Source organism: Limulus polyphemus, unplaced genomic scaffold (genome assembly GCF_000517525.1).
Source record: "Limulus polyphemus unplaced genomic scaffold, Limulus_polyphemus-2.1.2 Scaffold206, whole genome shotgun sequence".
Taxonomy (NCBI): domain Eukaryota; kingdom Metazoa; phylum Arthropoda; class Merostomata; order Xiphosura; family Limulidae; genus Limulus; species Limulus polyphemus.
The window spans coordinates 804,620-828,197 of NW_013665816.1; the positions used below are offsets into that span (position 1 = coordinate 804,620).

At 31.1% G+C, this 23,578-nt stretch overlaps 2 protein-coding genes across 3 annotated transcripts in view; one reads left to right on the forward strand and one right to left on the reverse strand.

Moving 5' to 3' along the window:
• Positions 1-3,359, forward strand: part of LOC106478385 (enkurin domain-containing protein 1-like) — a 32,058-nt gene extending 28,699 nt beyond the window's left edge. For both annotated transcript variants that reach the window (XM_022381977.1, XM_022381978.1), the window contains exon 7: positions 1,415-3,359. In XM_022381977.1, the coding sequence (XP_022237685.1) occupies positions 1,415-1,575 (161 nt within the window). In that variant the 3' untranslated portion in view covers positions 1,576-3,359. The remainder of the gene's footprint in view (positions 1-1,414) is intronic.
• A 2,527-nt stretch (positions 3,360-5,886) lies between these two features.
• The window catches only part of LOC106478382 (calcium-activated potassium channel slowpoke-like), a gene marked incomplete at its 5' end in the record, with an annotated part of 40,142 nt that continues 22,450 nt past the window's right edge, over positions 5,887-23,578 (reverse strand). Inside the window, 10 exons of the mRNA XM_022381980.1 lie at positions 5,887-11,281; positions 12,188-12,355; positions 14,652-14,846; positions 15,019-15,149; positions 16,180-16,281; positions 17,338-17,521; positions 18,548-18,772; positions 20,180-20,363; positions 22,057-22,146; positions 22,625-22,781. Coding sequence (XP_022237688.1) covers positions 11,201-11,281; positions 12,188-12,355; positions 14,652-14,846; positions 15,019-15,149; positions 16,180-16,281; positions 17,338-17,521; positions 18,548-18,772; positions 20,180-20,363; positions 22,057-22,146; positions 22,625-22,781 — 1,517 coding nt within the window. The remainder of the gene's footprint in view (positions 11,282-12,187; positions 12,356-14,651; positions 14,847-15,018; positions 15,150-16,179; positions 16,282-17,337; positions 17,522-18,547; positions 18,773-20,179; positions 20,364-22,056; positions 22,147-22,624; positions 22,782-23,578) is intronic.

Sequence of the window (23,578 nt, forward strand, 5' to 3'; positions counted from 1 at the left end):
GTTCAGGTTTTTTCAACTAAGAAAAAGCGACATTAAAATCTTGATGACCTAATACTTGAAGCTATGCATATTCTTATAATACCTGTGTCTGGTGGCGTGCAAATAGCTTTAAGATTCCAGAAGACAGCTCATGTCTTTTTAATGTTGTTTTTGGGTATTTTTTATAACATCATCATCAGATTTGTTCTAATAATACAAAACGTTTGTCATTAACAGTCATTTAGTTTTACTGCTATCAAATACTGCTTTTGAAATAAAAAGATGGACATAATTAACACATTCTATAATACCATATTGGCCTGATTATAAGGCAATGTTTTTTTATTAATAATTAGGCTGTAAAATTCATAGTCTCCTTATAATCAAGGCCGACCACAGGCCCCTTCCCCCTACTCTAGCCTGTCACATTCCTGGATGTTCAGAAAGCATCCTTCTATGCAGGAGCACCAGATATTCACTTAAAGTCAACACTAATTCTTACAAATAATCCATCTGCAGGCTGTTCAGTTATATTACTGATTTTGCTGGGGCATTACTGCTTTGATTGTACTTGCTTTAAATTTTATAATAATTGTTGTCTGTGAGGCACATTTTAGTGATCGACTGCTGTGCAAGAATGAGTGACCACATTGAAAGATAGGGAACAAGAAAGTGTCAAATTAACAAAGGATTATGACAGAGTTATAATGTAAATCTTAAAGTTATGGTGGTGCGTGAGGCAGAAAAAACGAACAATTGTACTGCTGCTAAAGCATTTGGTGTAACTGAAAATAATGTGAGGTGTTGGCGGAAACAAAAGACTGAATTCTTTTAATGCATATTCTACAAGAAAGGCATTTCGTGGACCTAAAAAAGGATGTTATGTCACTCAATTTTTTTCTATCCCATGGTTTCTGAAAATGGGGGTTGCTTTAAATTCGAGATCCCCTATAATCAGGCTAATACGATAGATTAAAAACTATACAAGCAATTGTTATTAGTATTTATATACTTTTCTTCTCTCAATCTATAGCCCTTGTAATATTGACAAATTCTTTATCTACTGCACAGTTTGAGGCAAATACAAAGTGAGATAATTTCTTGGGATCATGATTTTTTACAAACTTAATATACTCATGAGTTGTGAAACATATTCAGTCCAAAAGAAAACTTGATTTGTTTTAGTAATATTAAGAAGTTTCTCACTATTTAGATAAAAACCTGTTGAAATGAGTTGTCAAACATTTAAATTTTTTGAAAATCCATAGTAATGAAAATATTATTTTACCTTGATTAATTACCTACTCTTTGGCACAAATGTGATCATGTGCTTTCTCAATTTTAGAAAATCTGTGTTTAAGTTGAGACAGAAAGCTTCTCTTTAAAAAAAAAACTAGGTTTGATAACTCTGTCAATGTGATTCTTGTGTTTTTAGATAAACAAGAGCTACTGAAGACTTTGTCAACTTTGCCAATAAGAAATGATACTCTGAGGCTCAGAAATAAGAAAGAGGAGTTAGAACAACAGCTTGCAAAGATTGAGGAAGGCATAGCGATTTTTTCTCGGCCCCGTGTATTGATTAAAAATGATGCATAATGTCTATTTATTGTAATACTAGAAAAGGTAATATGCTCATATGATTAGTTGTCCAAGATTGTACTTATAGACTTGCACGTTTGTACACAGATGTAAAAGGATAACTACGTATTATGAATATTTTGTAATTAGTGTGTACATACAGTTGTTATAGAAGGAAGAAACATATATATATTTGTATGATATTCTTGAAGAAAATAGTTCAACATTTTTAGCAAATCTGTTGACGTGTATCTTCTTGTTATTTATGGTGTGAATTGTAATTTATAGTTACTGAATACTAAAATCAGTATTCAAAAAATAAAGAACTATGGGAAATTATCTGATAAAGTGCATATACATTGAATCTAATGGAATTATTGTTAATTTTGACATTCTTCTAAACTTCAGTTTTTTGTCTTTGAAAAGTTACGTTCCTAAACTAAATATTTATCACTAGAATATCTCTTTCTGAAGTTTGAATTTTATATATTAAATAAGTTAGAAATAGGGAATTTTTAAGCTTAAAATGCATCAACTATTTTTAAGTTATTATGTCAGTCTTTAAAAACATGCATATTTATGAGAAATGTAAACATTTCTTCAAACAGCTTTTTACATCTCACTGAGGCAACATAAATATGTTTATTTATGATTACAATTGTAAATGAATATGTATAGTATCAGTAAAAAACTGAGAAGTTTTTAATTTTATTTTGCTTTCAGTTTCACTATTACATTGTTTCACTGGAAGTTTTAGTTAAGCTAAAACGTACCACCTTATATTCAAAATTAAAATGTAATATACTTACTTTACTCACCATTTTAAATTTTTAGTTAGAATTTACTATCCTGGTAATAGTTCCCTGTCTTTCAAAACAAAAGTGCAATTATTTTTAAAATGTGGCCTCCTGTAGTTAAACCTTTGGGTAGTTTACATGTAGAAGTAGATAATGTTATATTTTGTAAGCTACAAATATGAAACTGGTGTTTATGAATAATTGTTTAATGTGTGTGTGTGCACATTTTTTCGTTTATTGTATGTAGTAATTTCATTTTGAAAGATTCTGGATGCACATTTATATGTAGAAGTTAATCTTGAAAAGATTTCAGTTGTGGAATGTACAGTAGCAACTGTATATGTATGTATAGTGGCTATTCTTAGAAGGATTTCAGTTTTGAATGTAAAGTACTATTTGTACGCATATCTACTGTAGCCATACTTAAAAGGATTTTGGCTTGAAGTGAAAAGTAGCAGCTGGACATGAATGTATAGTAGTTAATCTAGGAAGGATCTCAGCTTTGAGTGTAAAGTAGCACCAATACATGTATGTATTTATCTTAGTGTGTAAAAACAGTTTAAAATCTCTGTGTAAAAGATGAACAACTTATGTTGTTATTGACAAGCGTTTAAACATTGTGTTAAATTTAGAGTTTTATGAACCTATGAATGTTTATTTATCATTCTTAGTCACAGTGTATGTAAATAAAATCAACAAGGTCTTCATGAATGATAACAGAAAACATTTTCTGAACTTTTACAATTAAAAAAAATCTTTCACAAGCAGTAGTTAAAAACTTTCTTGAGGAGGGATTTGTATTCACAAATTACAGATTTCATCTTGGTCAGCAAAATACTGCAGTCAGAACAAATAAAATCTGATGTATTGAGGTTTTTTATAGCAATATAATGTAAAATTCCAGAGAATTAAATTTCCTGAACAAGCATTTAAATAGACTTTATGAAGACAAATTTTTCATTGAAAGTTAGTATCTCCAATATATATATAAAACTGTTAACATATTACAATAAAAGTTTAATATTGATTCCTCTGTATTTGAAACAACAACTTGTATTTTGTAACTTTTTCTTATATGCATTGAAATTGAATCAAATGAAACTTTCTGGGAATTTCACATATACTTTTTATCCTAGGAATTGGTTTTGTTTCTGTTGAAAGCAGTGTTTTTTCTTTCTCGATGACATCATTGAATGTCAGTTGCCAAGTATCGTGCATTGTTTATGACATCATCACTGTAACATAATATAATTCTCACAGTAAACATACTAAATACTGTGATTAAGCCAAACCCTCCATCATTATTCATTTCTTTGTGTTAGAATTATATTATGAATAAAACCTGTACTATGCATCTCTTAGATTATCTGTGGTAAATATGAAGCTAAAACTCAAATTTACTCATAGTATTATTTTACAAAGTGAGTATCTGTCTGGGTATAAACACTGGCTCTTCATAAACTGATACTGTAGTATAACAAAAAGAAATGTTTATTGTACAATACTATTTTGTGCAGGTATATGAAGGTTTTCTTATATGTTACATCAGTCTCTTTTCACCACTTTTAGTTATGATATCAATTATTAAAAGAATTATTATCTGTTAATGTATAAAATCCAGATCTCCTTGTGTTAACTACATAACAAGCAAAGTGAGGGTGATGTATCACAGCCATGCATCTCTCTCAGGTTCAGATTAACTTGTTATACAGCAAGCTAGTGATGTAACATGTCTTTGAAAGTAAACATGTGCACTGTTGTTAGGTGATGTTTTAAAGAAAATATATACTGGGGAGTGCACAAAATTAATCTGATAAGAGTTAACGGAAATTTTTCATTTAAGAAACTAGCAGAAAGACAAAAGTTGGGATTACTCTACTCTGTTTCCTAGCAAAAATTAGAACTAGATAATCTACCTAATTATAGTTTTTATGACAACATGAGGAAATACTAGGAATTAGTGTTACTATATTTTTGCCCTAAGAAACATTTTATATGAATAAATTTAAGTAAAATTTGATAGGCCTTGATCATTTCTGTATAAGTTGTATTGAGAAAAAAGAAGTGTCTCCTAATGTGAGATCTTAAGAAATTCTCAGTTTTCAGGTAGTAGCCAATTTATTTCATTCAACTTGTTCTATGATGTTAAGCTTAATTTTGAGGAGAGAAATTATAATGATATATTCATTAATGTTAGGTTTAATAGCTAAAAGTATCTTAAACATATCCCTTAAATCTTAGTAACAGTCAAGCAGCTAAAATCTGTGTTATTGTACCATGTTTCTAATACATAATGATTGAGGCTTTTATTCAGTGGTGTAGTGCTAAATTTTATTGTGCCAGACTCCTGCCAAAATTTGTCAGACATGTGATGTCACTATAAATATCTCAAAAGCTAATTTCAAGTTTACGAGTCCATTTTAAATAAAGAACACTAATTCAACACTAGTTATTCGAGACTACTTACATAAGACTCAAATTGAATACGCATAATTAGTGAGAGAAAACATGCAACTGAACTTCCTCTATATTAAGCAGCAAGGAAAAGACAAGAGTGTACCAAATAAAAATCACTAACATTAAAACAAGTTTTAAAATTGCATATCTTATTAATTTACTGTCTTTCTTACTGCACTGTAATCTTAACCTTGATTTTTATAATGTTTTGTGTACTTCCTGTCTTGCTAACACAAATAGCTAAAAAAAAGCAACCTTTAGTTTAGTGTTTGATTATAAAATACAATTTCAGGTGTAAATTGAATAACTTTTTTTTAATTTTTTAAGTGGTGGGACTTGGCTCCAATTTCAGGTGCCAGAGTGGTGCTCCAGTGTGCTCCAGCAGCACTGCATCCCTGCTTTTGATATATTCAGATTCCTTATTTAAAGCCACCAAAACAAGCAATTATTTTTTCTCTTGGGCTTTTTAACAGTAGATATCCATAAGTGAAAACATTCTTACCATAGAAAACTATTAACTAATGCTAGTCTCAGAACACACACTAAGTGCACATTTGAACTGTTTATAATTGTATCCTAACAAATGTTATCTGGAATGTCAGCAGTAGGTGTATAGACCTGCAGTGCTAAAATTAGGATTTGAATCTCTGCAGTGGACTGAGCACAGGTAGCCCATTTGTAACTTTGTGCAAAAACAAATAAACCAATCTTAACAGGTAGATTCAAATCTATTAAAGCCTTTTAGTTGAGATATTATCTTCCACCTAGACCTTCTTATTTTTCTTTCTTTTTTAACTGTGCTAGAGATGTCAAATTAGAGTGAAGAGATAAGTAATATTTCTCAATAGCTGTAGAATACAAACTAGTAAATACACTGATCTTAAGATTTCTTAATATCTTTCCTGTATGTATTAAGTTATTGATGGAAAGCCATTCTACAGGAATCTTGAACAAATGTATATGAACAGTAGATTGAATGTTAACTATTTAAAGAAATTAGATGAATTTATTTTTACTGTTCATTACTTTGCATTATCATCATTGTTTAATAAAAATATATCACTCAAAACTGAAATCAGTAAGTTCATAATATCTTTATTTGGAATGAATATACATTCTATATGAGACAATCACTCAATAAGGCTAAAGGAAATGTGTAATTAAATGACAAAAATATCACTCTGAATAACATTTCATATGGATCACATCTAAATCTTTTACATTTCAGTCATATACAACAATCATATAAGCTGTACATGCATTTGTCCAGATCTTCCAGAAAACTTTGATTATCATATCAAATCAAAATTAATGTTTAACAATATACATATGATAATCGCAATTTTCAAACCATAATCTCAAAAGTGTACACAAACATACGTGCATACTTATTACTTATTTGTACAACTTATTTGTTTGTTGACATTCCATCACTAGAATCCTCTATCAACTTTGTACTATGTCAATACAATGTCTTAAGACCACAAAATGAGTATCTTAATCAAAGTTTATTAAGTGTCAAGCCACCTCTAGAGGTGTTAGTTTACTTCCTAAAGTAAATAATAAATTTTGAGGCTCTGATTGGCTCAGAATTTCTAATAAAGTTAAATAGTTTTTTCTATACTATTTGCTAAATATGTTTTTTGTCTATAATAGATAGTTTGTCATATAAATGGTAAACAAGAGTTTATTGTTTTGGGCTAAAATATAATTTCTTAGGGTGTGCAATTGATAATGAAACACGTGCACAACAAAACTAAAACCATATGAAAAGGGCTGAATAAGAGTTTAATATACATTTTAATACCATAAGAAAGACTACTTTTTTATTTTATCTTGCATTCTCTGTACATACAACCTTTTCTTCCCCTCAACAGACCAACAAAGAATGTGGTATGAGAATATTCTGAAAAATAAAGCCCATTAATTTAAAATATCCATCTGTTTTTCTGTGATGGATAGTGAAACATAACGTCAGCAATCCCTCCAGCCAATCAGAACCTCATTCCCAAAAGCATGCGTAGATGTTTTGAAGAAGTTAATATGATGAACCAGACAAGTGAAAACACGAGCATGGATAGATTTTTAAATGTGATTTTAAAACAGCTACTTTTGAGTATATATATCATAAAGAGAGTGTAGAATTATGCATATAGATAACATTATTATATACATTAACAACGTAAGCACAACATCGGTAATTAAAGCTCATGGATTTTTGTTTTACAAACTCGTCTTGTCAATAATTCCATTGTCTATGGCATTTTTCCTGAATAATTTATCTCAATATTTTTATTAGTAACATTTGTAATGATTACGTGATAAAAGCACTGCTTTGTTTCAACATGAAACGTTAAGCTGTCTAAATTGCGTAAGTATAATTACTAAAACCCTATTATTATTATTTTTTTCGTTTAACTGATTCAAAATTATAAATAAAAGGTTCGATACAAATAATCTAAACAAAAAGTACAAAACTACATGATGAAGTATAAAGTTATGAAGATCGTAAAGGCTGATAAGAATGTTGCAAAGCAAAACAATTATAGATATAATTAGGTTTAAATTTGAAGATTTTTTCAACTATAGTTTACGTTAACCTAGAATATACTCTAAAAACGAACAAGGCAGTTTTCAAGAAAATCCATCAAAACGAGAAAAACTTAGCTAATTAAATACTACTTGTATTTCACAATTCACTTTTTCATAGCTTTCAGAAAAACATGCAATTTCTACATCACTTAGCACAATAATGTCTTTAAAAAATTGTATTTATAAAAAATAAGATTTCATTAATAACGTCTGTATTTCTTTATTTAGGAATATGAACTTCTTTGAAGAGTGGTTTCTGAAAACGTAAATTACAAATATGGTACATTTTACTATTTCAACAAACTTGATACATGTTTGCAAATACTTATGCAGAAAGAAAAATATACGTTATTTTCGGGGTTGTTTTAGTTTTTTACTGCTTGACGTGTTTGTAATTTAATGATGTCGGTTAACAACCGATATTTTCGAGCTTGATAAAGTAGTTCATTGTGAGATTTAATTTTGTTTAACAATAATGAAGGACAAAATTATAATATTTGATCCAAGTAACCAACATAGTCTAGAGATTTATATACGAGTCATAAAGATGCATAAGATTAATTAAACTTTTATCAATCGCCAATACTATTTCACATTCTTCTGACCTCTTCCTGCATCTTTCCAAAGTGATAAAATCACTACTGCACTGATAAGCAAGCAGTTCAGTATTGTGTTGTACTCTGGCCTGACACTTTGCTGTATAAACACGCGTAGCAAGAGCAATAAGTAGTTAAAATTTTAACAGGCTATAAACTAAACACTCTATCCTTCTTTAACAAAGATTTTTACTACAATCACGACTAGACCCTTTTTTTTGTAAAAAGTAAAACAAAACAATATCAAATAGTTTTATGAGAAGTGACTCATTGCATTATCTTTCGTTTCTTATAAATGAAATATAATTAATTTAAAAAATTATCACACAGGCTTAGAAATAATATTAACGTAATTCTAATTTCAAGTATATTTTGGCGAAGTCCATCAAAGAGTAAATCATATATTCAAGAGAAAATACTTGTTGATGTCTTCACATATAAACAAAAATTCAAACAACAAAATACAAGAATACTTAGAATGTATAGCTTCAAGATAAACGTTACACCATTTTGCGCAACGAAAAATCACTAAATATTACAAGTTTGATAGTCTGAGACGATAGAAATGTGAAACTTTTTATTGATTTAATACGACTTTTAAGTGAAACATCACGTGTTTATACTTATAGATTATTTGTATTCATTTCTGAACATTTGCAGCAGTTTTTGTTTTATAGTTAAAACAAACATATGTAAAATAAAAACTATTGTAAATGTCCACAAATAGTAAAAATGTCATATTTTAATCTATAATATGAGTTTAAAAGCATGTTATATTCAAACGTTTCTGTTCAAGTATTTCATTTTTAGGCTTTTATGAGAATGTGGTTTCCTACGAGTGGCACGAAATGATTACCGTTACACCACAAACACAATCATTTGGTTGCTCAAGATTCAACAGAGTTGTTATTAAAAGGTTATTAAAGGATTGTCTTTTTTTTTTTTTACCTGCATGTGCATTATTTTCAATGCTAGTAAAATATTTTGATATTTCAAATAATTTATTCTGGATTTAGACGAATTTTCTATAAACCAGCAAGCTGTACAATGAGTTTAAACATTAATATGGTGTTTCTAAATTCAGTTGATTACAAAGAAATAATCAACCTACATTAAAAGCGACCAGGCAGTTTCAAAAATGCAAAGACAAATTTTTACAATAACTATGTATAGATTAACTTAGTCACTAAACTGCTACCATGGCACTAACAGTAATTATTTAAAGCACGTGATCTGAGTAGTCAACTCCCTTACCATACAAACATGAATAAACAGGGTTGTAAGTTTTCTAAATAAATCCAAGTATGATTTTGATTCAAAATTATTCTGTAATAACCGGCTTTTATTTGATAATGACTGATATTTAATAAAAGACAAATCACAGGCAGTCGAATTGAAATAAGATCAAACCATAAAGACCAGAAAAAACAACAACAACAACAGATACCTGAAGAATTCTTTGATCTATCATTAAGCAGTAAATTTTCCATTACATATACGAAAATCATTACAATTTCATGTTTAATGTTGTTGAGTGATTTGTTAATCATCATTGAAACCACTCTTAATATAATCTTAGTATATTTGATAAGTCAGTGTAGTGAATACTTAATGGCTGTTTCATGTGCTTTAAGACAATAATTTTCAGTAAAGAATTTTTTAACTCTTACGTTTTGAAAGAGTTCCACAACAATGAACAACGTACTCAATAAATTCTTGCAAATACTTGTCAACAATGTAACGTTCCTAAAAACCATAAAATAATGTGTTAAAAAGAGACACCGTAGGAAAAACTTTTTTTTTTTTTACAGAAAAGTAACATTTCGGATTTTAGTGTTGGGACCTTTTTTAGTATGACGAAGGGTAGTTACCCGAAATGTTACTTATTTTGTAAATAAATTCGTTGTGCCGACATTATCTCTTTTTAGCACATTATTTTTTATTATTTTCAATCACTAGAAACGTATGTGGAACTTTAAGTTTCTCGAATTTGCCTAATATATCATTCGTAGCTCATTCTGTGCTTACAAGGTGGTTGTGTATTAACAACTATAAAATATTGTATATAAACAGCATAACTGTGTGCACTTAATTTATACAACTTTCATTATTTTACTAATAACATATCAGATATGTATTTTAACAGCTGTCAGATTTTAAAACTGTTAAAATGAATTAAACACACAGTTTAACGAAAATGTTCTCTGTCGTTGAGATATTACAATCTGCTGCCTAAATATTATGAAGAGGCAACAAAGGGTAAACTATTTAAGGCAAATATAACTCCTAGACTAGAGAGTCATTTGCCAAATATAACAAATCACAGTAAAAATATTGAGAAACAGCGCCACCCTGTGATCGCTCTGAGTATCTCATGGTACTTTACGGTGCTGAGATGTATCAGCATAAGTAGAAGAAACATTGGTTGAAGAAAGTGTTTCCTGTAGCAGCCTTGACAGATTGAGCGTTTTTACTTCGAGATATTATTTTACAGGTGAGTATTTACTTCCAACATCCCGAAGCATCTCCTGCCCACCCACATCGTTTTTGTTTTTTATCTCCTAGCTGTACAAAACAAAATCCCTCTAGAATGTACAGAAGACTGAACTTCTCAAACTTTCTTGGTGGGCAGGTACATTTCACACATTTGACCCCGAAACTTTCAACAATATGTTATAAAGTGCATAAAAAAGATAAGTGATAAGACAATTAAACCTAACATTTATAGAACTCGGTATAAATATAACGCAATATCTTTGGAATATAAATTAAACTTTGTTTTTTAGCTTTGAATAGATTTAAATGTACGTCATAGTAAATTCAACAAAAGAAAAAAAATGTGCCCAGAGAAACAGAGCTAGATTTAAGTAGAAATAAAAAAAAAGATTGATGTTTACAATCGATGAGGAAAATGGAAAATTCAAATTACTATTTTTTAAATCTACGAATTGTTTAAAGATACTTATAATAAGATATATAATGTATATAAAAAATGGACTTTAGATTGTAAAATATATCAAATGTCAGTGTTTTACCGAACATACTGATATACGTTTGAAATATATCCAAATACCGAAGGAAATTCTTGGTACTGGGCACAATGAAACAAAGGAACGTATGGTAAACCATCACTTATCCTTAAAACTTGTGGGATCAAATGAATGAATATGGCCCATCTGTCAAGGCGCTACAGAGTAAGAGTCAGGAGTGGTCATCTTTCATCTCCTCTCCTCTATTGGGCTTGTATTCCATTCCTGGGTCAAACTGTAGCAGGACATAAACCTGAGAAATAAAAGTAATGTGAAGTATTCAAACCCTGAGTATGTCCTGTCTCTTAATTCAAAGCTGAATCACGAAAATAAATTTAGTGAACAAGTAAAATGTGAAAATACACGGTGTGGTACAAAAGAGGAGTCGAAAGTGTCAATTTATTCAGAGAATAAATAAATAATAGCAGAAAATATTGTATCTGGATATAAATACAATCTACGTGTTTGAATGACCATAAAGCTGAAGTTTATTTAAATTAAAACTATCCAGTTTTAAGAATACTCTATATAATTAGTTTTCAAGATCTCAACTACTACCGAAATAGAGCGAATTTCTTTGAATTGAGAAATATTCAAGTAATTACTCTAAATTTCATTCAATAATAAGCTCAGTTATCACCTTCGCATCTTATATTATGATTATAAAATAAATTACAGCACTTGAATAACCTACCGTGCCTACTAAAACCATAATCGAGAATGGACTTCTTCAACCAATAACAAATTATTTTCATTTCAGTTGTATAAATAGATAATTACGCTAGCAATGAAATGTTAGCTTCCAAAGTAAAAATGGGTTTCCATGGCCTTGTGGTTAGAATGCTTGACTCGCAATCTGCTTGCCATTTCAGTCTAGGAGGCGATATAAAGTGATGGTCAATCCCACTATTCGTTGGTAAAGAGTTGTCGGTAGATGTTGATGATCAGTGGCCTTCCCTCTCGTCTATCGCCTCAAGATTATGGACGGCTAGTGCAGATTGCTCTTGAGTTGTTTGGCACGAAATTCAACAAAGAAGCAAACCAAAGTAAAATATTCAAAATAGTTTGAAGACAATTGAAAACAATGACAGAAAGTTCGTCTCTATACAATAAATGTATTAGTTTAGTCACTTTAGGTTTAAAAGAGTTACAAACCTACCTTGTCAGTAGATAACAATGTAAAATCAGCCGGGGGGTTAGTGATTACATAACGTTTGGACGAGGCCTCACAGGAGTTACTTGTGTCTCGAAATCGATATATTCCGATACAAAGCATACCATAATTTTTCAATGCTGCAACAAATAGTTCGCCGTATGTGCCTCCTTCCTGATGGGGAAAAATTACAAAAAAAAGAGAGGACATAATAAAACACCATAGCACTGTTAAAGTGTAAAAATAAACACAAAACGAATTATACGGGTTTCAGGGAATTCCATCTATAAATATAGATTCACCGTGGTGAATAAAATACTATTGAAAACACCATACATATAACTGCTAAAATGTAAAGGAAAACTTCATGAGAAAATCATTCCCAACAGAATATCACAGTTTTCTTTTTTTTTTTTATCAATGAAGCATTATGCAAATATTAAGAGTTTCTGTAAACATTTCACCACACAGTCAGTCGAACTTTTGAATTTAACTAGTAGTACGTCTAGGGTTCTAAAAAATGATAGTAGTTTTATTGGTTTTATTTTCTAATAAGCTTTGATTACATGTCATGATAATTTTCGTTCTTTATCATTTGCTAAAAAACAAAATTAAACGTAACTATTGATAATGTTGTGTGTATTAAGTGCACGGAGTTGGTCTAATGGGACCCCGTATTCGATAAGTAATGTTAACTATTATTCCCAATTAACGAAAGTATCTTCACAAAATGTAGCAAGCTTTTAGTTAACAGTACAAGTCTGTTGTATGCAACATATCAGATGTGTTACTAAAGTTATTTTACTATACATCTGTGAAACGCTGAAGTTAGTCTGACTCAGACTATGACAAGTCAGAGTACAAGGTAATATTCATGTAAAGAATAAAGTACTTTTGTCTTTCGTGCAATTTGCTAATCGCATCTGCATAACATCTACATCATTTTAGATGCATATCTAAAATTTTTCACTATCTTTGTACATATGTGTTTTTTATTCTAGTAAAAGTTGTGAAATCAGCTGTTGTATTGTAACATGAAATGTTGAAACTGGGACATCATACGCATAATACAATGTTGAATATGAATATAAGGTCGGGGCATCTGCACTTTGACTTCTACAAGTACATATAGGGTTAAATTAATAAACCTGAGACCTTTTAAGTTTAACATTTCTTTCTTCGCAGTACAGTAACGCATTATGTGCTGAAATATTTTAGAAGCGATTTCACAACATTAGCGCATAATTGCAATATTTCTTTAAAAGGTGAAATGTCTTGCGAAGGCGTATAATGGGAAAACTTGTTTTAAAGTGGAATGTTTCATAAATTATAATTCATATTTAATACTTTACAACATTAGTACATAATTATAGTTTTTTAACAAGTGAAATGTTTCAGAAAAAAATCATTCTAATTAAAAATTCGGTAACAATAACGTATAATTGGAAAGCTTGATTTAAATGTGAAATATTTCGGAAAGAATCATTCTGATCTAACATTTGATAACAGTTACTAGGGTATCACAGATTCAAAACTAATGGACTACAATTTCGGTCAGAATGCATATGTGAGACAAAATAAATCGTAAATCTTCATATCTCTCCAATGTAGTAACACTACAACATTATATGTAATAACAACAACAACAAAAATACCTACAGATTTACCTTTGACATGAAAAACTTTTAAAATATTCCAAATAAAATTAATTAAAAATTAAAATAATAATGAAAATATGTCTCTATCTTATCTTTTTTTTATTGTAAATATGTGGGTGCCAAATCATGTATTGGGCCCTCAAGTACAAAAACTGAGTGTGCTGTGGCCCTCCTAGTTCTAACGTCCTCAAACTGTAACGTATAGTTAACTGTAAATCTTTTTACAGGTGGCCCCCCAGTGGCACAGCGGACTTACAACGCTAGAATCCTGGTTTCGATACCCGTGGTGGGCAGAGTACAGATAGCCCATTGTGTAGCTTTGTGCTTAATTACAAACAAACTTTTACTGGTAAAATATTATAGAAAGGATAATTCTGATCTAACTGTTGGTACGTAAAATATATAAGAGAAAATAATATAGTTAACACTGGGCATTTATAAAATTTATTAAAACAGCAATCCTACCCAAAAGATGAAACAGAGTAATGAAACAGGTAATGTCAAAGTTCATGTGTTCAGATTACTAAAAAAAAATCAAAACGTGGAGATAGCTACCAATAAAAGCTTTTAATTCTTTAATGAGCTGCTTTGAAGCAGAAGTCTGAAACTTTACATTTAGCATGTAAACCACTATTAACTGTATTATTTTTATTATCAACAGCATGTTTTCTGAGAACTGTGTTATCACTGAAGTGTTTTAGGCTGTATTTGACATATGCTAGTACATGTTAAACATTAAGGTAAAGTGGATAAACTTTTGTTATTAGACGCATTTAATGGTTGATGTTTTCCTGAAATAAAAATGCACTTACCCCAAACTGAGCTAGAGGGCCATCGTGCAGACAAATCTGACCAACTCTGCAACGATCTCTGTTGTTTATTGTCTGAGGAGTACAATATCCGCCACGTAATCCAGCGCCCTCTGCCAGGATGAGCTCTAACTCGGGAGTTGCTCCTCCAGTGATTAGGGAGCGAATCAGAGTTAAGGCATTGGCATTGAAATAAGTCTAAATGAAATGTAAAGTTCAAAACTTGTATATATTAACAGCATATAAACACACACAAATAGAGAAATGCAGAATTATTATTATGGAATATAACGTTACACATCTGTTGTCATAAGAAATTAATAAATAAATAAAGATAAACCTAACTGCTCAACAACTGTACGATACTTACTGTGCTCATTAGTGAATCGAGGACACTGACGGCAAAAGCGGTTCCGCAAGCAAACGGTTGTGTCAAGTAGAGTTCAGTATCGGGATCGTCATCGTCATCTTGATCAAGGAACTGGACGTTGGAATCATTGACTGAAGAATACAAGAAATACTTGGTTGTTATTATATGCTGGATTAGTGTAGGCCTAATCCAAAAACAGAACTCTGGAATTCTGGATTGAAGGTTTGTTTCTGTGTTGTTAAGAACAAAACTGTACAATAAGCTATCTGTACTCTGCCCACCGCGAGTATCGAAACATGATTTTTAGTGTTATGCTGGGCTGAAGGAGATGAAAAAATGATAAAGTTTGTTTATGGTGTTATTACCTGCTGGATTACTGTAATCTTGATCCTAAAATGAGGAAGAAAAAAAATGTTTGTGTGTGTGTATGTGTTATATGCTAGATTGCTATAGCCTTGCCTCAAAAACTGAACGTTCAAATATAAGTTACACTAGTTAATTTTTTGGCTTTCTAAAAATCTAATAATTTTAAAGCCCTACAACAAAAGTCAAGGTTAGAAAAAAAACATTCTAGTGACCATTGGAACATGTTTTTTTTTAATAATACTCACAAACTATTATCGAAAGGAAATTGAAAGTAGTGTTTTTATTACAGTTTCACATTATTCTAATCACATTACTAGACATTTATTTTTTAAAGCAAACCTCAGAACTATATGTGTTGGGTTTTTTACATCAAAATTCTCACTTTTTTCAAATCGATTTGAGAATTGAAAATATCAGAAATATATAACACACATTTCAACTACTGATGTTAAACTGATCAATTCAAAACTGCATTAGCGTAAATGAAGAATACTGTGAGCATAACAAGCATGTATAAACTCATTATCCATTAAATAACAGAAATGCGTGTGTCAAAACATTGTTTGTGAATGATTTTGTAATTTTCAGTATAGAAAGTAAAATTTATTACTACATAGCTGTTACATATCTAAACGGATTCACCAGTATGTACTGATATAATAAATATGATAGATCTGTAGATTTTTCAATTCATAAAATAGCTTGTAACAGAGGAAGTATGTATATAACATGAAACGTTTTGAAAAATAGCAAAGCTAACTTAATATGCTCCATTCAACAGCTTTCAACAGTTACCTAGTTCTGTGATAAGAGGAACATTTGTTCCATACACTGATCCTCGTCTTTGAAGTGCAACGGGACTTCCGAGTGGAGGAAAACCCTCTTGATTGTTTGGATCTACAAAATTGAAAGATAAAAACGTTTCATTATTTATAATCATTATTGTGTCTTTAAACTTTAATTTATTCGAATAACCCTTGTAACTTTTTTTAACACTTTTTATAAGGTTCTATTCAAGTATTTTTGTTTATCTAAACCAAAGGAGCTGATCATATAAAAATCCTATATATTTGGTTAAGCTTAACGAGCCTATTATGCTGAAGGGTACAGCCTTATTTATGTGCAATATGCGGTTTTAGCTAAGTCTAATGGGTGATTGTGTAGAATCACTGAGTTGTGTTTAAATCTTGTATAGAAGAACTGAAGTTTTAACTAAACTTAACGTTTTACTTAAGCCGGCTTTGTAGAAAGTTGAAGCCGTAGTTAGGCAATGTGCAATCTTGTTTGCGACTAACTAGTCAAATATACAAAACTTTTGTAACAGTTATGGATAAAGAATCAGCTACTGACCAGGAAAATCTTATAAATGTTATATAAGATAAAACTGGTCTTCAAATTTTCTTTAATATGAAAGTTACAAAAAACACATCAATGATAGAATTGTCTGTTTGCATAGAAAGTGATTTAGCGTATAAATTACGCTTTGTGCCTAGTATATTTGCTTCTGCCATCTAAGTTGCCAATAGACGTAAAAGTCGAAGTATAGAAACAATGTGATTACATTTGAATGTTCCTCATTCATCTTTGTGAGGGAAAATAAAATTCATTATTTTTATTTCTTCTAAAAATAACATAAAAACTTACTTGTAAATTTCCTAACAGGATATTTCAATCTATAAAATAATTTGTTTTTTCATTTTTTGTAAAGATCTCGTCTAAAATATAATTTTATGATAGAAACTGATTAAGATAGGTCACGCTTTGACTTTGCAAAAATTACCTTAAAATTACAGACATTAATACCACCATATGCACGTCATACATTGCCAATAGATTATTTATCTTATTACCATTATTTTTTCTATAATATTTCACTACTTAGCTTATCGAATAAAAATAAAGTCTTTCCGAGTTTTTCTCCTCTGAATTATATTAAGATAAAACGTTCCTTACTATTGGTTAATACTCCGATTGTGTCATCAAATGTCATAGCTTTAATGTTCAGTGAAGCTAAAATGGCTTCTTTGTCAGCTAATGTAGGATCGTCGCTGCTCGGGATCTTAGCCGAAAGAATCACACACATGTCACATAAATTAATGTTAACAGCTCGAAGGTCAGCTCGGCTAAGTGGTGACCCCTGAGAAAATGATCAATGTATAAGAAACTACACACATCATATATAGAAACGGGTTGCAGAACAATGAATGAATAATTATGGAATTGAACTTTAAGCAACAAAAGTCTGCAGCATATATATGTGTGTTTGTATTAAAATATAAATATATAATCATCTTAGGAACATTCTTCTTCAATAATAATTAGATTTATAAATTGATAAGTTTAATAGCAATTACGATACCGCGATGTTATACTCCAAATCATAATTAATACCAATTACACACTTAATAAGTACTTTTCCTTGAACTGAATTCATTATAGTTATACACATGTATTCGTCTGCATAGTATTTTCCCTTTCACTGATAAATGGTTTGCAATAAATAAATTACTTTCTTATCACCGCGAAATAAGTTTTAATTCTAAAGCAACTGCATATTTGCAGGTTATTTAAATATTTTAGTTATGTAAACAAAGTTTTGGTATTCACTGTTTGGATTAGTAGTTTCCCTGAGCGTTCAAATTTTGCTCTCACTACAAAAAAGTCTTTCTAGTCACATGTAAGCTAAGTGTAATGTGATCTATTACAATACGCGTACATAAAGTTAGAATGAATACATGTTAAAATTCACGTAACTATATTGATATACTGAACATGTTCGAACCGTATGTAATATATACTCGTACAGAACAAAAAGTTTGACAACGTACATTTAAAACAGTAATTTTTTGGTAGATTCTGGAACAGTTTCCTGTAATATTTACTCGTACAAAACAAAAAGTTTGAAAACGTACATTTAAAACAGTAATTTTTTGGTACATTCTGGAACAGTTTCCTGTAATATTTACTCGTACAAAACAAAAAGTTTGAAAACGTACATTTAAAACAGTAATTTTTTGGTACATTCTGGAACAGTTTCCTGTAATATTTACTCGTACAGAACAAAAAGTTTGAAAACGTACATTTAAAACAGTAATTTTTAGTAGATTCTGTAACATTTTCCTGTAATATTTACTCGTACAGAACAAAAAGTTTGAAAACGTACATTTAAAACAGTAATTTTTGGTAGATTCTGTAACATTTTCCACTCTCGACGAAGGTACTCAACACTTCCAACGATGACCACATGCTTCAGTTCATGATAATGAAAGTTACTGGCGCGTAATGGCATCACGAGGTTTCTCAGACCAATGAGTGGAGACTCTGAGTCAGCGAACAGACAGACGATCACATGCCCATTTAGAACTGTCATGGCAGCTTGGTTACGATCCTATACATTTATTACGAGAACAAATTTTCTGGTGAGATAAGTTATTACATTTCAAAGTTAGAAAAAAAAAGGGTGTTATTTTCTATATCAATTTAAAACAATCACGGATATTAGGCTTTAAATTTCTTGGATACTGTATCTGCCTAGAGTTTGGAGCGGTCAACATTCCGCGGTCTTGGTGCCTTTCAGATATCAAAAAGTCATGCACCTCTAAAATCCAGAACTAATATAGCATTCGGTAAGAAGCAATTTTGGTCAGGCCATTGCCACATTGCTATTTCTAGGGGAGAGGTCTGGAGGCATGCCCCCCGGAAAATGTTTGAAAATTTAATGCTATGAGATTGGATCTTGATCCATTTTAACTACAGATACTGCATACACACACCATAATGTATTGAATTAAAAGAAGCCAATTTTAATAGATAAGTTGTAGCTATACAAGCCAAGAAAAAGTGATTAATCTATGTCCTGACTGCTTTTTACGGCCTTATAAAGTCTATAGCAGAACCAGGGCCAGTACAGTCTGCTTTTCAAAAAATTATCTCAAAAATAAGAACTCACGGGCATTTTAGATGGGGGGGGGGGGCGAGAGTGACCTAGTGGTTAGCGTACCAGACGATGAATTTGAGAGTCTAAGATTTGCGTCCTATTGCCGCACAAATACGCTCTACAGTTTGGGGCCATACGCGTACATTTTTTTTCTAAATATATATATATATATACATATGATCAAATCCCACTATTCGATTAAAGTAATCTAAGAACTGGTAGTGAGTGTTGTTGACTAGCTGCCTTCCCTCTAGACCGTAATTTCAGAATTAGAGATGGTTGTGCACAAATAGCTCTAGGTTTATTTTTGCACAAATTTCAGGGAGAAAAAACACTAGAGAATAATGTGAATGCAAGCTAGAATTAATAAATAAGTAAAAGCCGATATAATTGAATGAATGAGAGATGAGTTTCCATCAGCAGTTTGTTTGTTTTAGAGCAAAGCTATATTGGGCTATCTATTGTGTCCACCGCGGGGAATAGAACCCCGGAGTTTGGCGTTATAAGCCCGTAGACTTACCACTGTCCCTCCGGGGGACTTCTATCAATAGGGTGAATGCGAGTTTGCTTTGAAAACCAATAAAGGCAACTTTACAATAAAATAAGTGCGTTGCTCATTGTTTTCTAACTTCTAGAAGGTTAAAGGTCAGCTAAAGGACCTTGCATTTTAATCACAAGGGTGTCGTTTAATACTTTAAATGGTCAGTTAATGTAACAATGTAAATAAGAAAGGATGTTATATATGATTATTACCACGTAATTTTATTATTGTTGTTTCGTTTTCATATAAACATTTAAATGTTATCTAGCATTATTTTACGTTGAACGCTACCAGAAAACGGTTTCTACAGAACTGACCAGTATACAGTCTTCAATTGGCCGAGCAGAGCACCAATGGAACATCCCCGTGGAGTCGTACTTCATGTCAGTCTTCTCCATGTCGAAGTCTTTGGACTGGTCATCAGCCAGTCCTGCCGAAAACGAACGGTCGGGTTTATTTGAGTTGTTGGTACCATTTCCACCAGAACCTCGGTTTGTTGGCCTGAGAAAACATGTAATTGAGATAATTCTTCGACTGATTCACTGTTTTAATTTGCAATAAGGCAAACCATTAAGTGAACAGAGTATAGATATACTCATAGTTTGACATCAAAGCTAACAAACCTGAACTACTATACTCTAACACTCGTATATTTTGAACACGTTACTCTAGTTTTTAATTGGTAGTACTCTCTTGAATTCCAAGTTAAATACAGAGAGTATTCTTGGGATTATAAGCTTCAACTAATTTATATTTGAATATATTTGATTTATATAAATGTTACGTATGTTCATTTTTAAACATATTTATATATTTTTACTTCATGTTATTTATTTTAATTTGGAAAAAATGATATCTATGTAATTTTAGTATTACAATGAGAACCCTATGAAATGTGGTTGTTAGGTTCGTGAACATATTATCCAGTTGGCATTATGCAACTGAGTTGCTCATATTGGATAACGTATCCCATTAGTATTACTACGAGATGAAAATTCCACTTCCTTCCGAACAATACATTATAGGCTAGCTTGATCGATATCATGTTATTTAGAGGACTTGTATGTTGATTTGTGTTTGATTTAATTTGAGTTGTTGTATTTTTAATACACAAAATATCTCTCCATATTTTTAAAAATGATATTAGTAAAATGAGGATGGTACCCTAAAGTCTAGAAAACAACACGATATAAAGAAATTGCAGAGTAACTGAATTTTTGGACAAGTGTTAATAAATGATGGGTTTCTTACTGTATTAGTTTTATTGAACACAGATCCGTGCATAAATAAACTAGTTAGTCTTTATAACGCTAAACATATAGCCAAGCAATAGTTATTGATTTATAGCACCAAACAAGCAGAATATAATCTATTAAGCAGAAATTAAATTAAAAGAAAACATAGTATATTCTATACATTATTTACACAAAATAACAGTGTATATTTTAAAAATAAATGGATAAAATGCTTCTTTTGTATATTCCATAAGTAATTTAGCCTGATAGAAACAATTTATTTATTCACTTTACATATCAAAAGAAAGAAAAACGAAGTCTCCCAGGCATGTTCTAAAATGTTCAGGCATATCCTCAAAATTTACATTGTTGCTTTTGGCTTCAAGTATAAAACACCAAACATGCATTTCAACAAAACTGAAAAGTGGTAAAAGCGCCCTTTTTTATTTATCATGCAAAAAAGTTTTTATCTGATTATCAGGTTTTTAGGCTCAAAGTAAATTACTTCTTTTTTTCGTTATCATTATATTCTAAACAAAGTCTGCAGCATTAATTTTATATTACTTAAATATGGAAATAAACCATTTAGATTTTTTTTTATTTTATACTCCCTAACCAATTAAAAATGAGGTCTCATCATGTTAGGCCTAATGCACTTACTAAAAAGTGTGATATTTGCTGACAATGTAAGATCCTTCTGTCCGTTTAAATGCTTGATACAGTAAACCTATTAAAAATAAACTTGTACAACTAAGGGCTAGTTAGCAAACTGCCACATATTATGATTGTAATTACTTTCGGTCGAAGAATGGGAAGTGATACATTAGTGGCAATCGTTAGAGGGCGCTCTTTCCCACTAATCAGCCACAGTGAAACGGGGAAAAATGTTAAAATCAGAAGAGGAAACAAGAAAGAAGTATAGAGATTAAAAAGAAAAAGTGAGAGAAAGGGTGGCATACATGAGCTTTTTTACTTCATAGGCAAGGTGTAAGCCAGAGTACAAGTCGGGCGCGGCCGTCCGAGAAGGCTGCTGGGTGCCAGATACGGGACTGGAAAGAGACAGTAGACAGAAAAGTGTGGTGAAACTGTAGCCATGAGTGCACACTGTAAAACCCGTTTTACAATACCCCAATTATTTTTCTACTAAATCCGAGACAAGTTCTAAAGGACTACTGGTAAATAACCACCAATAAAGCTGAACAGTTTATCTTCACCCACAGATTAAGTGTTAGTTTCAACGTTACAAAAATTCTCGTAAAAGTAGTTCAATGAATACATTTTTGATAGCCATTTTCTGACGAGCAAACTGCAAAAATGATACATTAAATGTTTCTTCTTTTCTTCTAAATCACACAGTTAGTCAAAATAATTCCTGCATTCATTTAGATACCACGCCAGCAAAAAGAGGATACAATACTTAACATACAAGACAAGGTGACGTGAGGACATGTGCTGGCAAAAAACACAAATCTTGTTCAAGACAAATCAGATTGTTACATGCACGTGTACTGTACCGTCAAAGTTTACCTTGCATATGTTACATTCATTGAGCGACCACTACGATTTGGTGATGTTGAAGAAGTTGTTGTATTGTTCTGAGAATGAGCAGAATTTGATTTCGCATGCCGTTGCCGAGAGAGGGCGCTGTTCCTACTAAGACTGGTTTGAGAATGCAACTGAGTATCTGAAAGAAAAGTAATAAAGTATTAAAGATAATTTTAAATAATATACACGAAGCTGAAAATATCAGTAAAATACGATTCTCTGTAAATTATCAGAAAAACAAGGTAAAGCTAATCTTAATAGTTCAGGCTCACGTTCACAGTATCTTAACCTATGTAATGAATTTAAAAACAAGCAATAAATAAATTGTTTATAGCGAGTTGATTAATATCAAAACAGAGTATCAGAATTCTCACTGCTTTTAGTTTTATATATAAAAAAATTAATTTTTATACCTTCTGAAACTCGCTTCCGAAACACTCCAACCCCTGAAACTCGCTTCCTACACAATGAAACCTCTGAAATTCGCTTCCAATACACTTCGACCCTTGAAACTCACTTCAAATACACTAAAACCCCTGAAACTCGCTTCCTACACAATGAAACCTCTGAAATTCGCTTCCAATACACTTCGACCCTTGAAACTCACTTCAAATACAGTTAAACCTCTTAAATGTGCTTCAAACACACCGAAACTCACTTCAAATACACTAAAACCCCTGAAACTCGCATGCATAATTCAACCTTTGAAACCTACTAGTGGCACTCAAACTCTGAAAAGTGAAAAAGCACTGGCAATGGCTTTCTAGTGATATATTTAGTGTTTTACTACTGCTATAATTCAACAATAGTTCCAATGCAATGGCTTTCTAGTGATACATTTAGTGTTTTACTACTGCTATAATTCAACAATAATTCCAATGCAATGGCTTTCTAGTGATACATTTAGTGTTTTACTACTGCTATAATTCAACAATA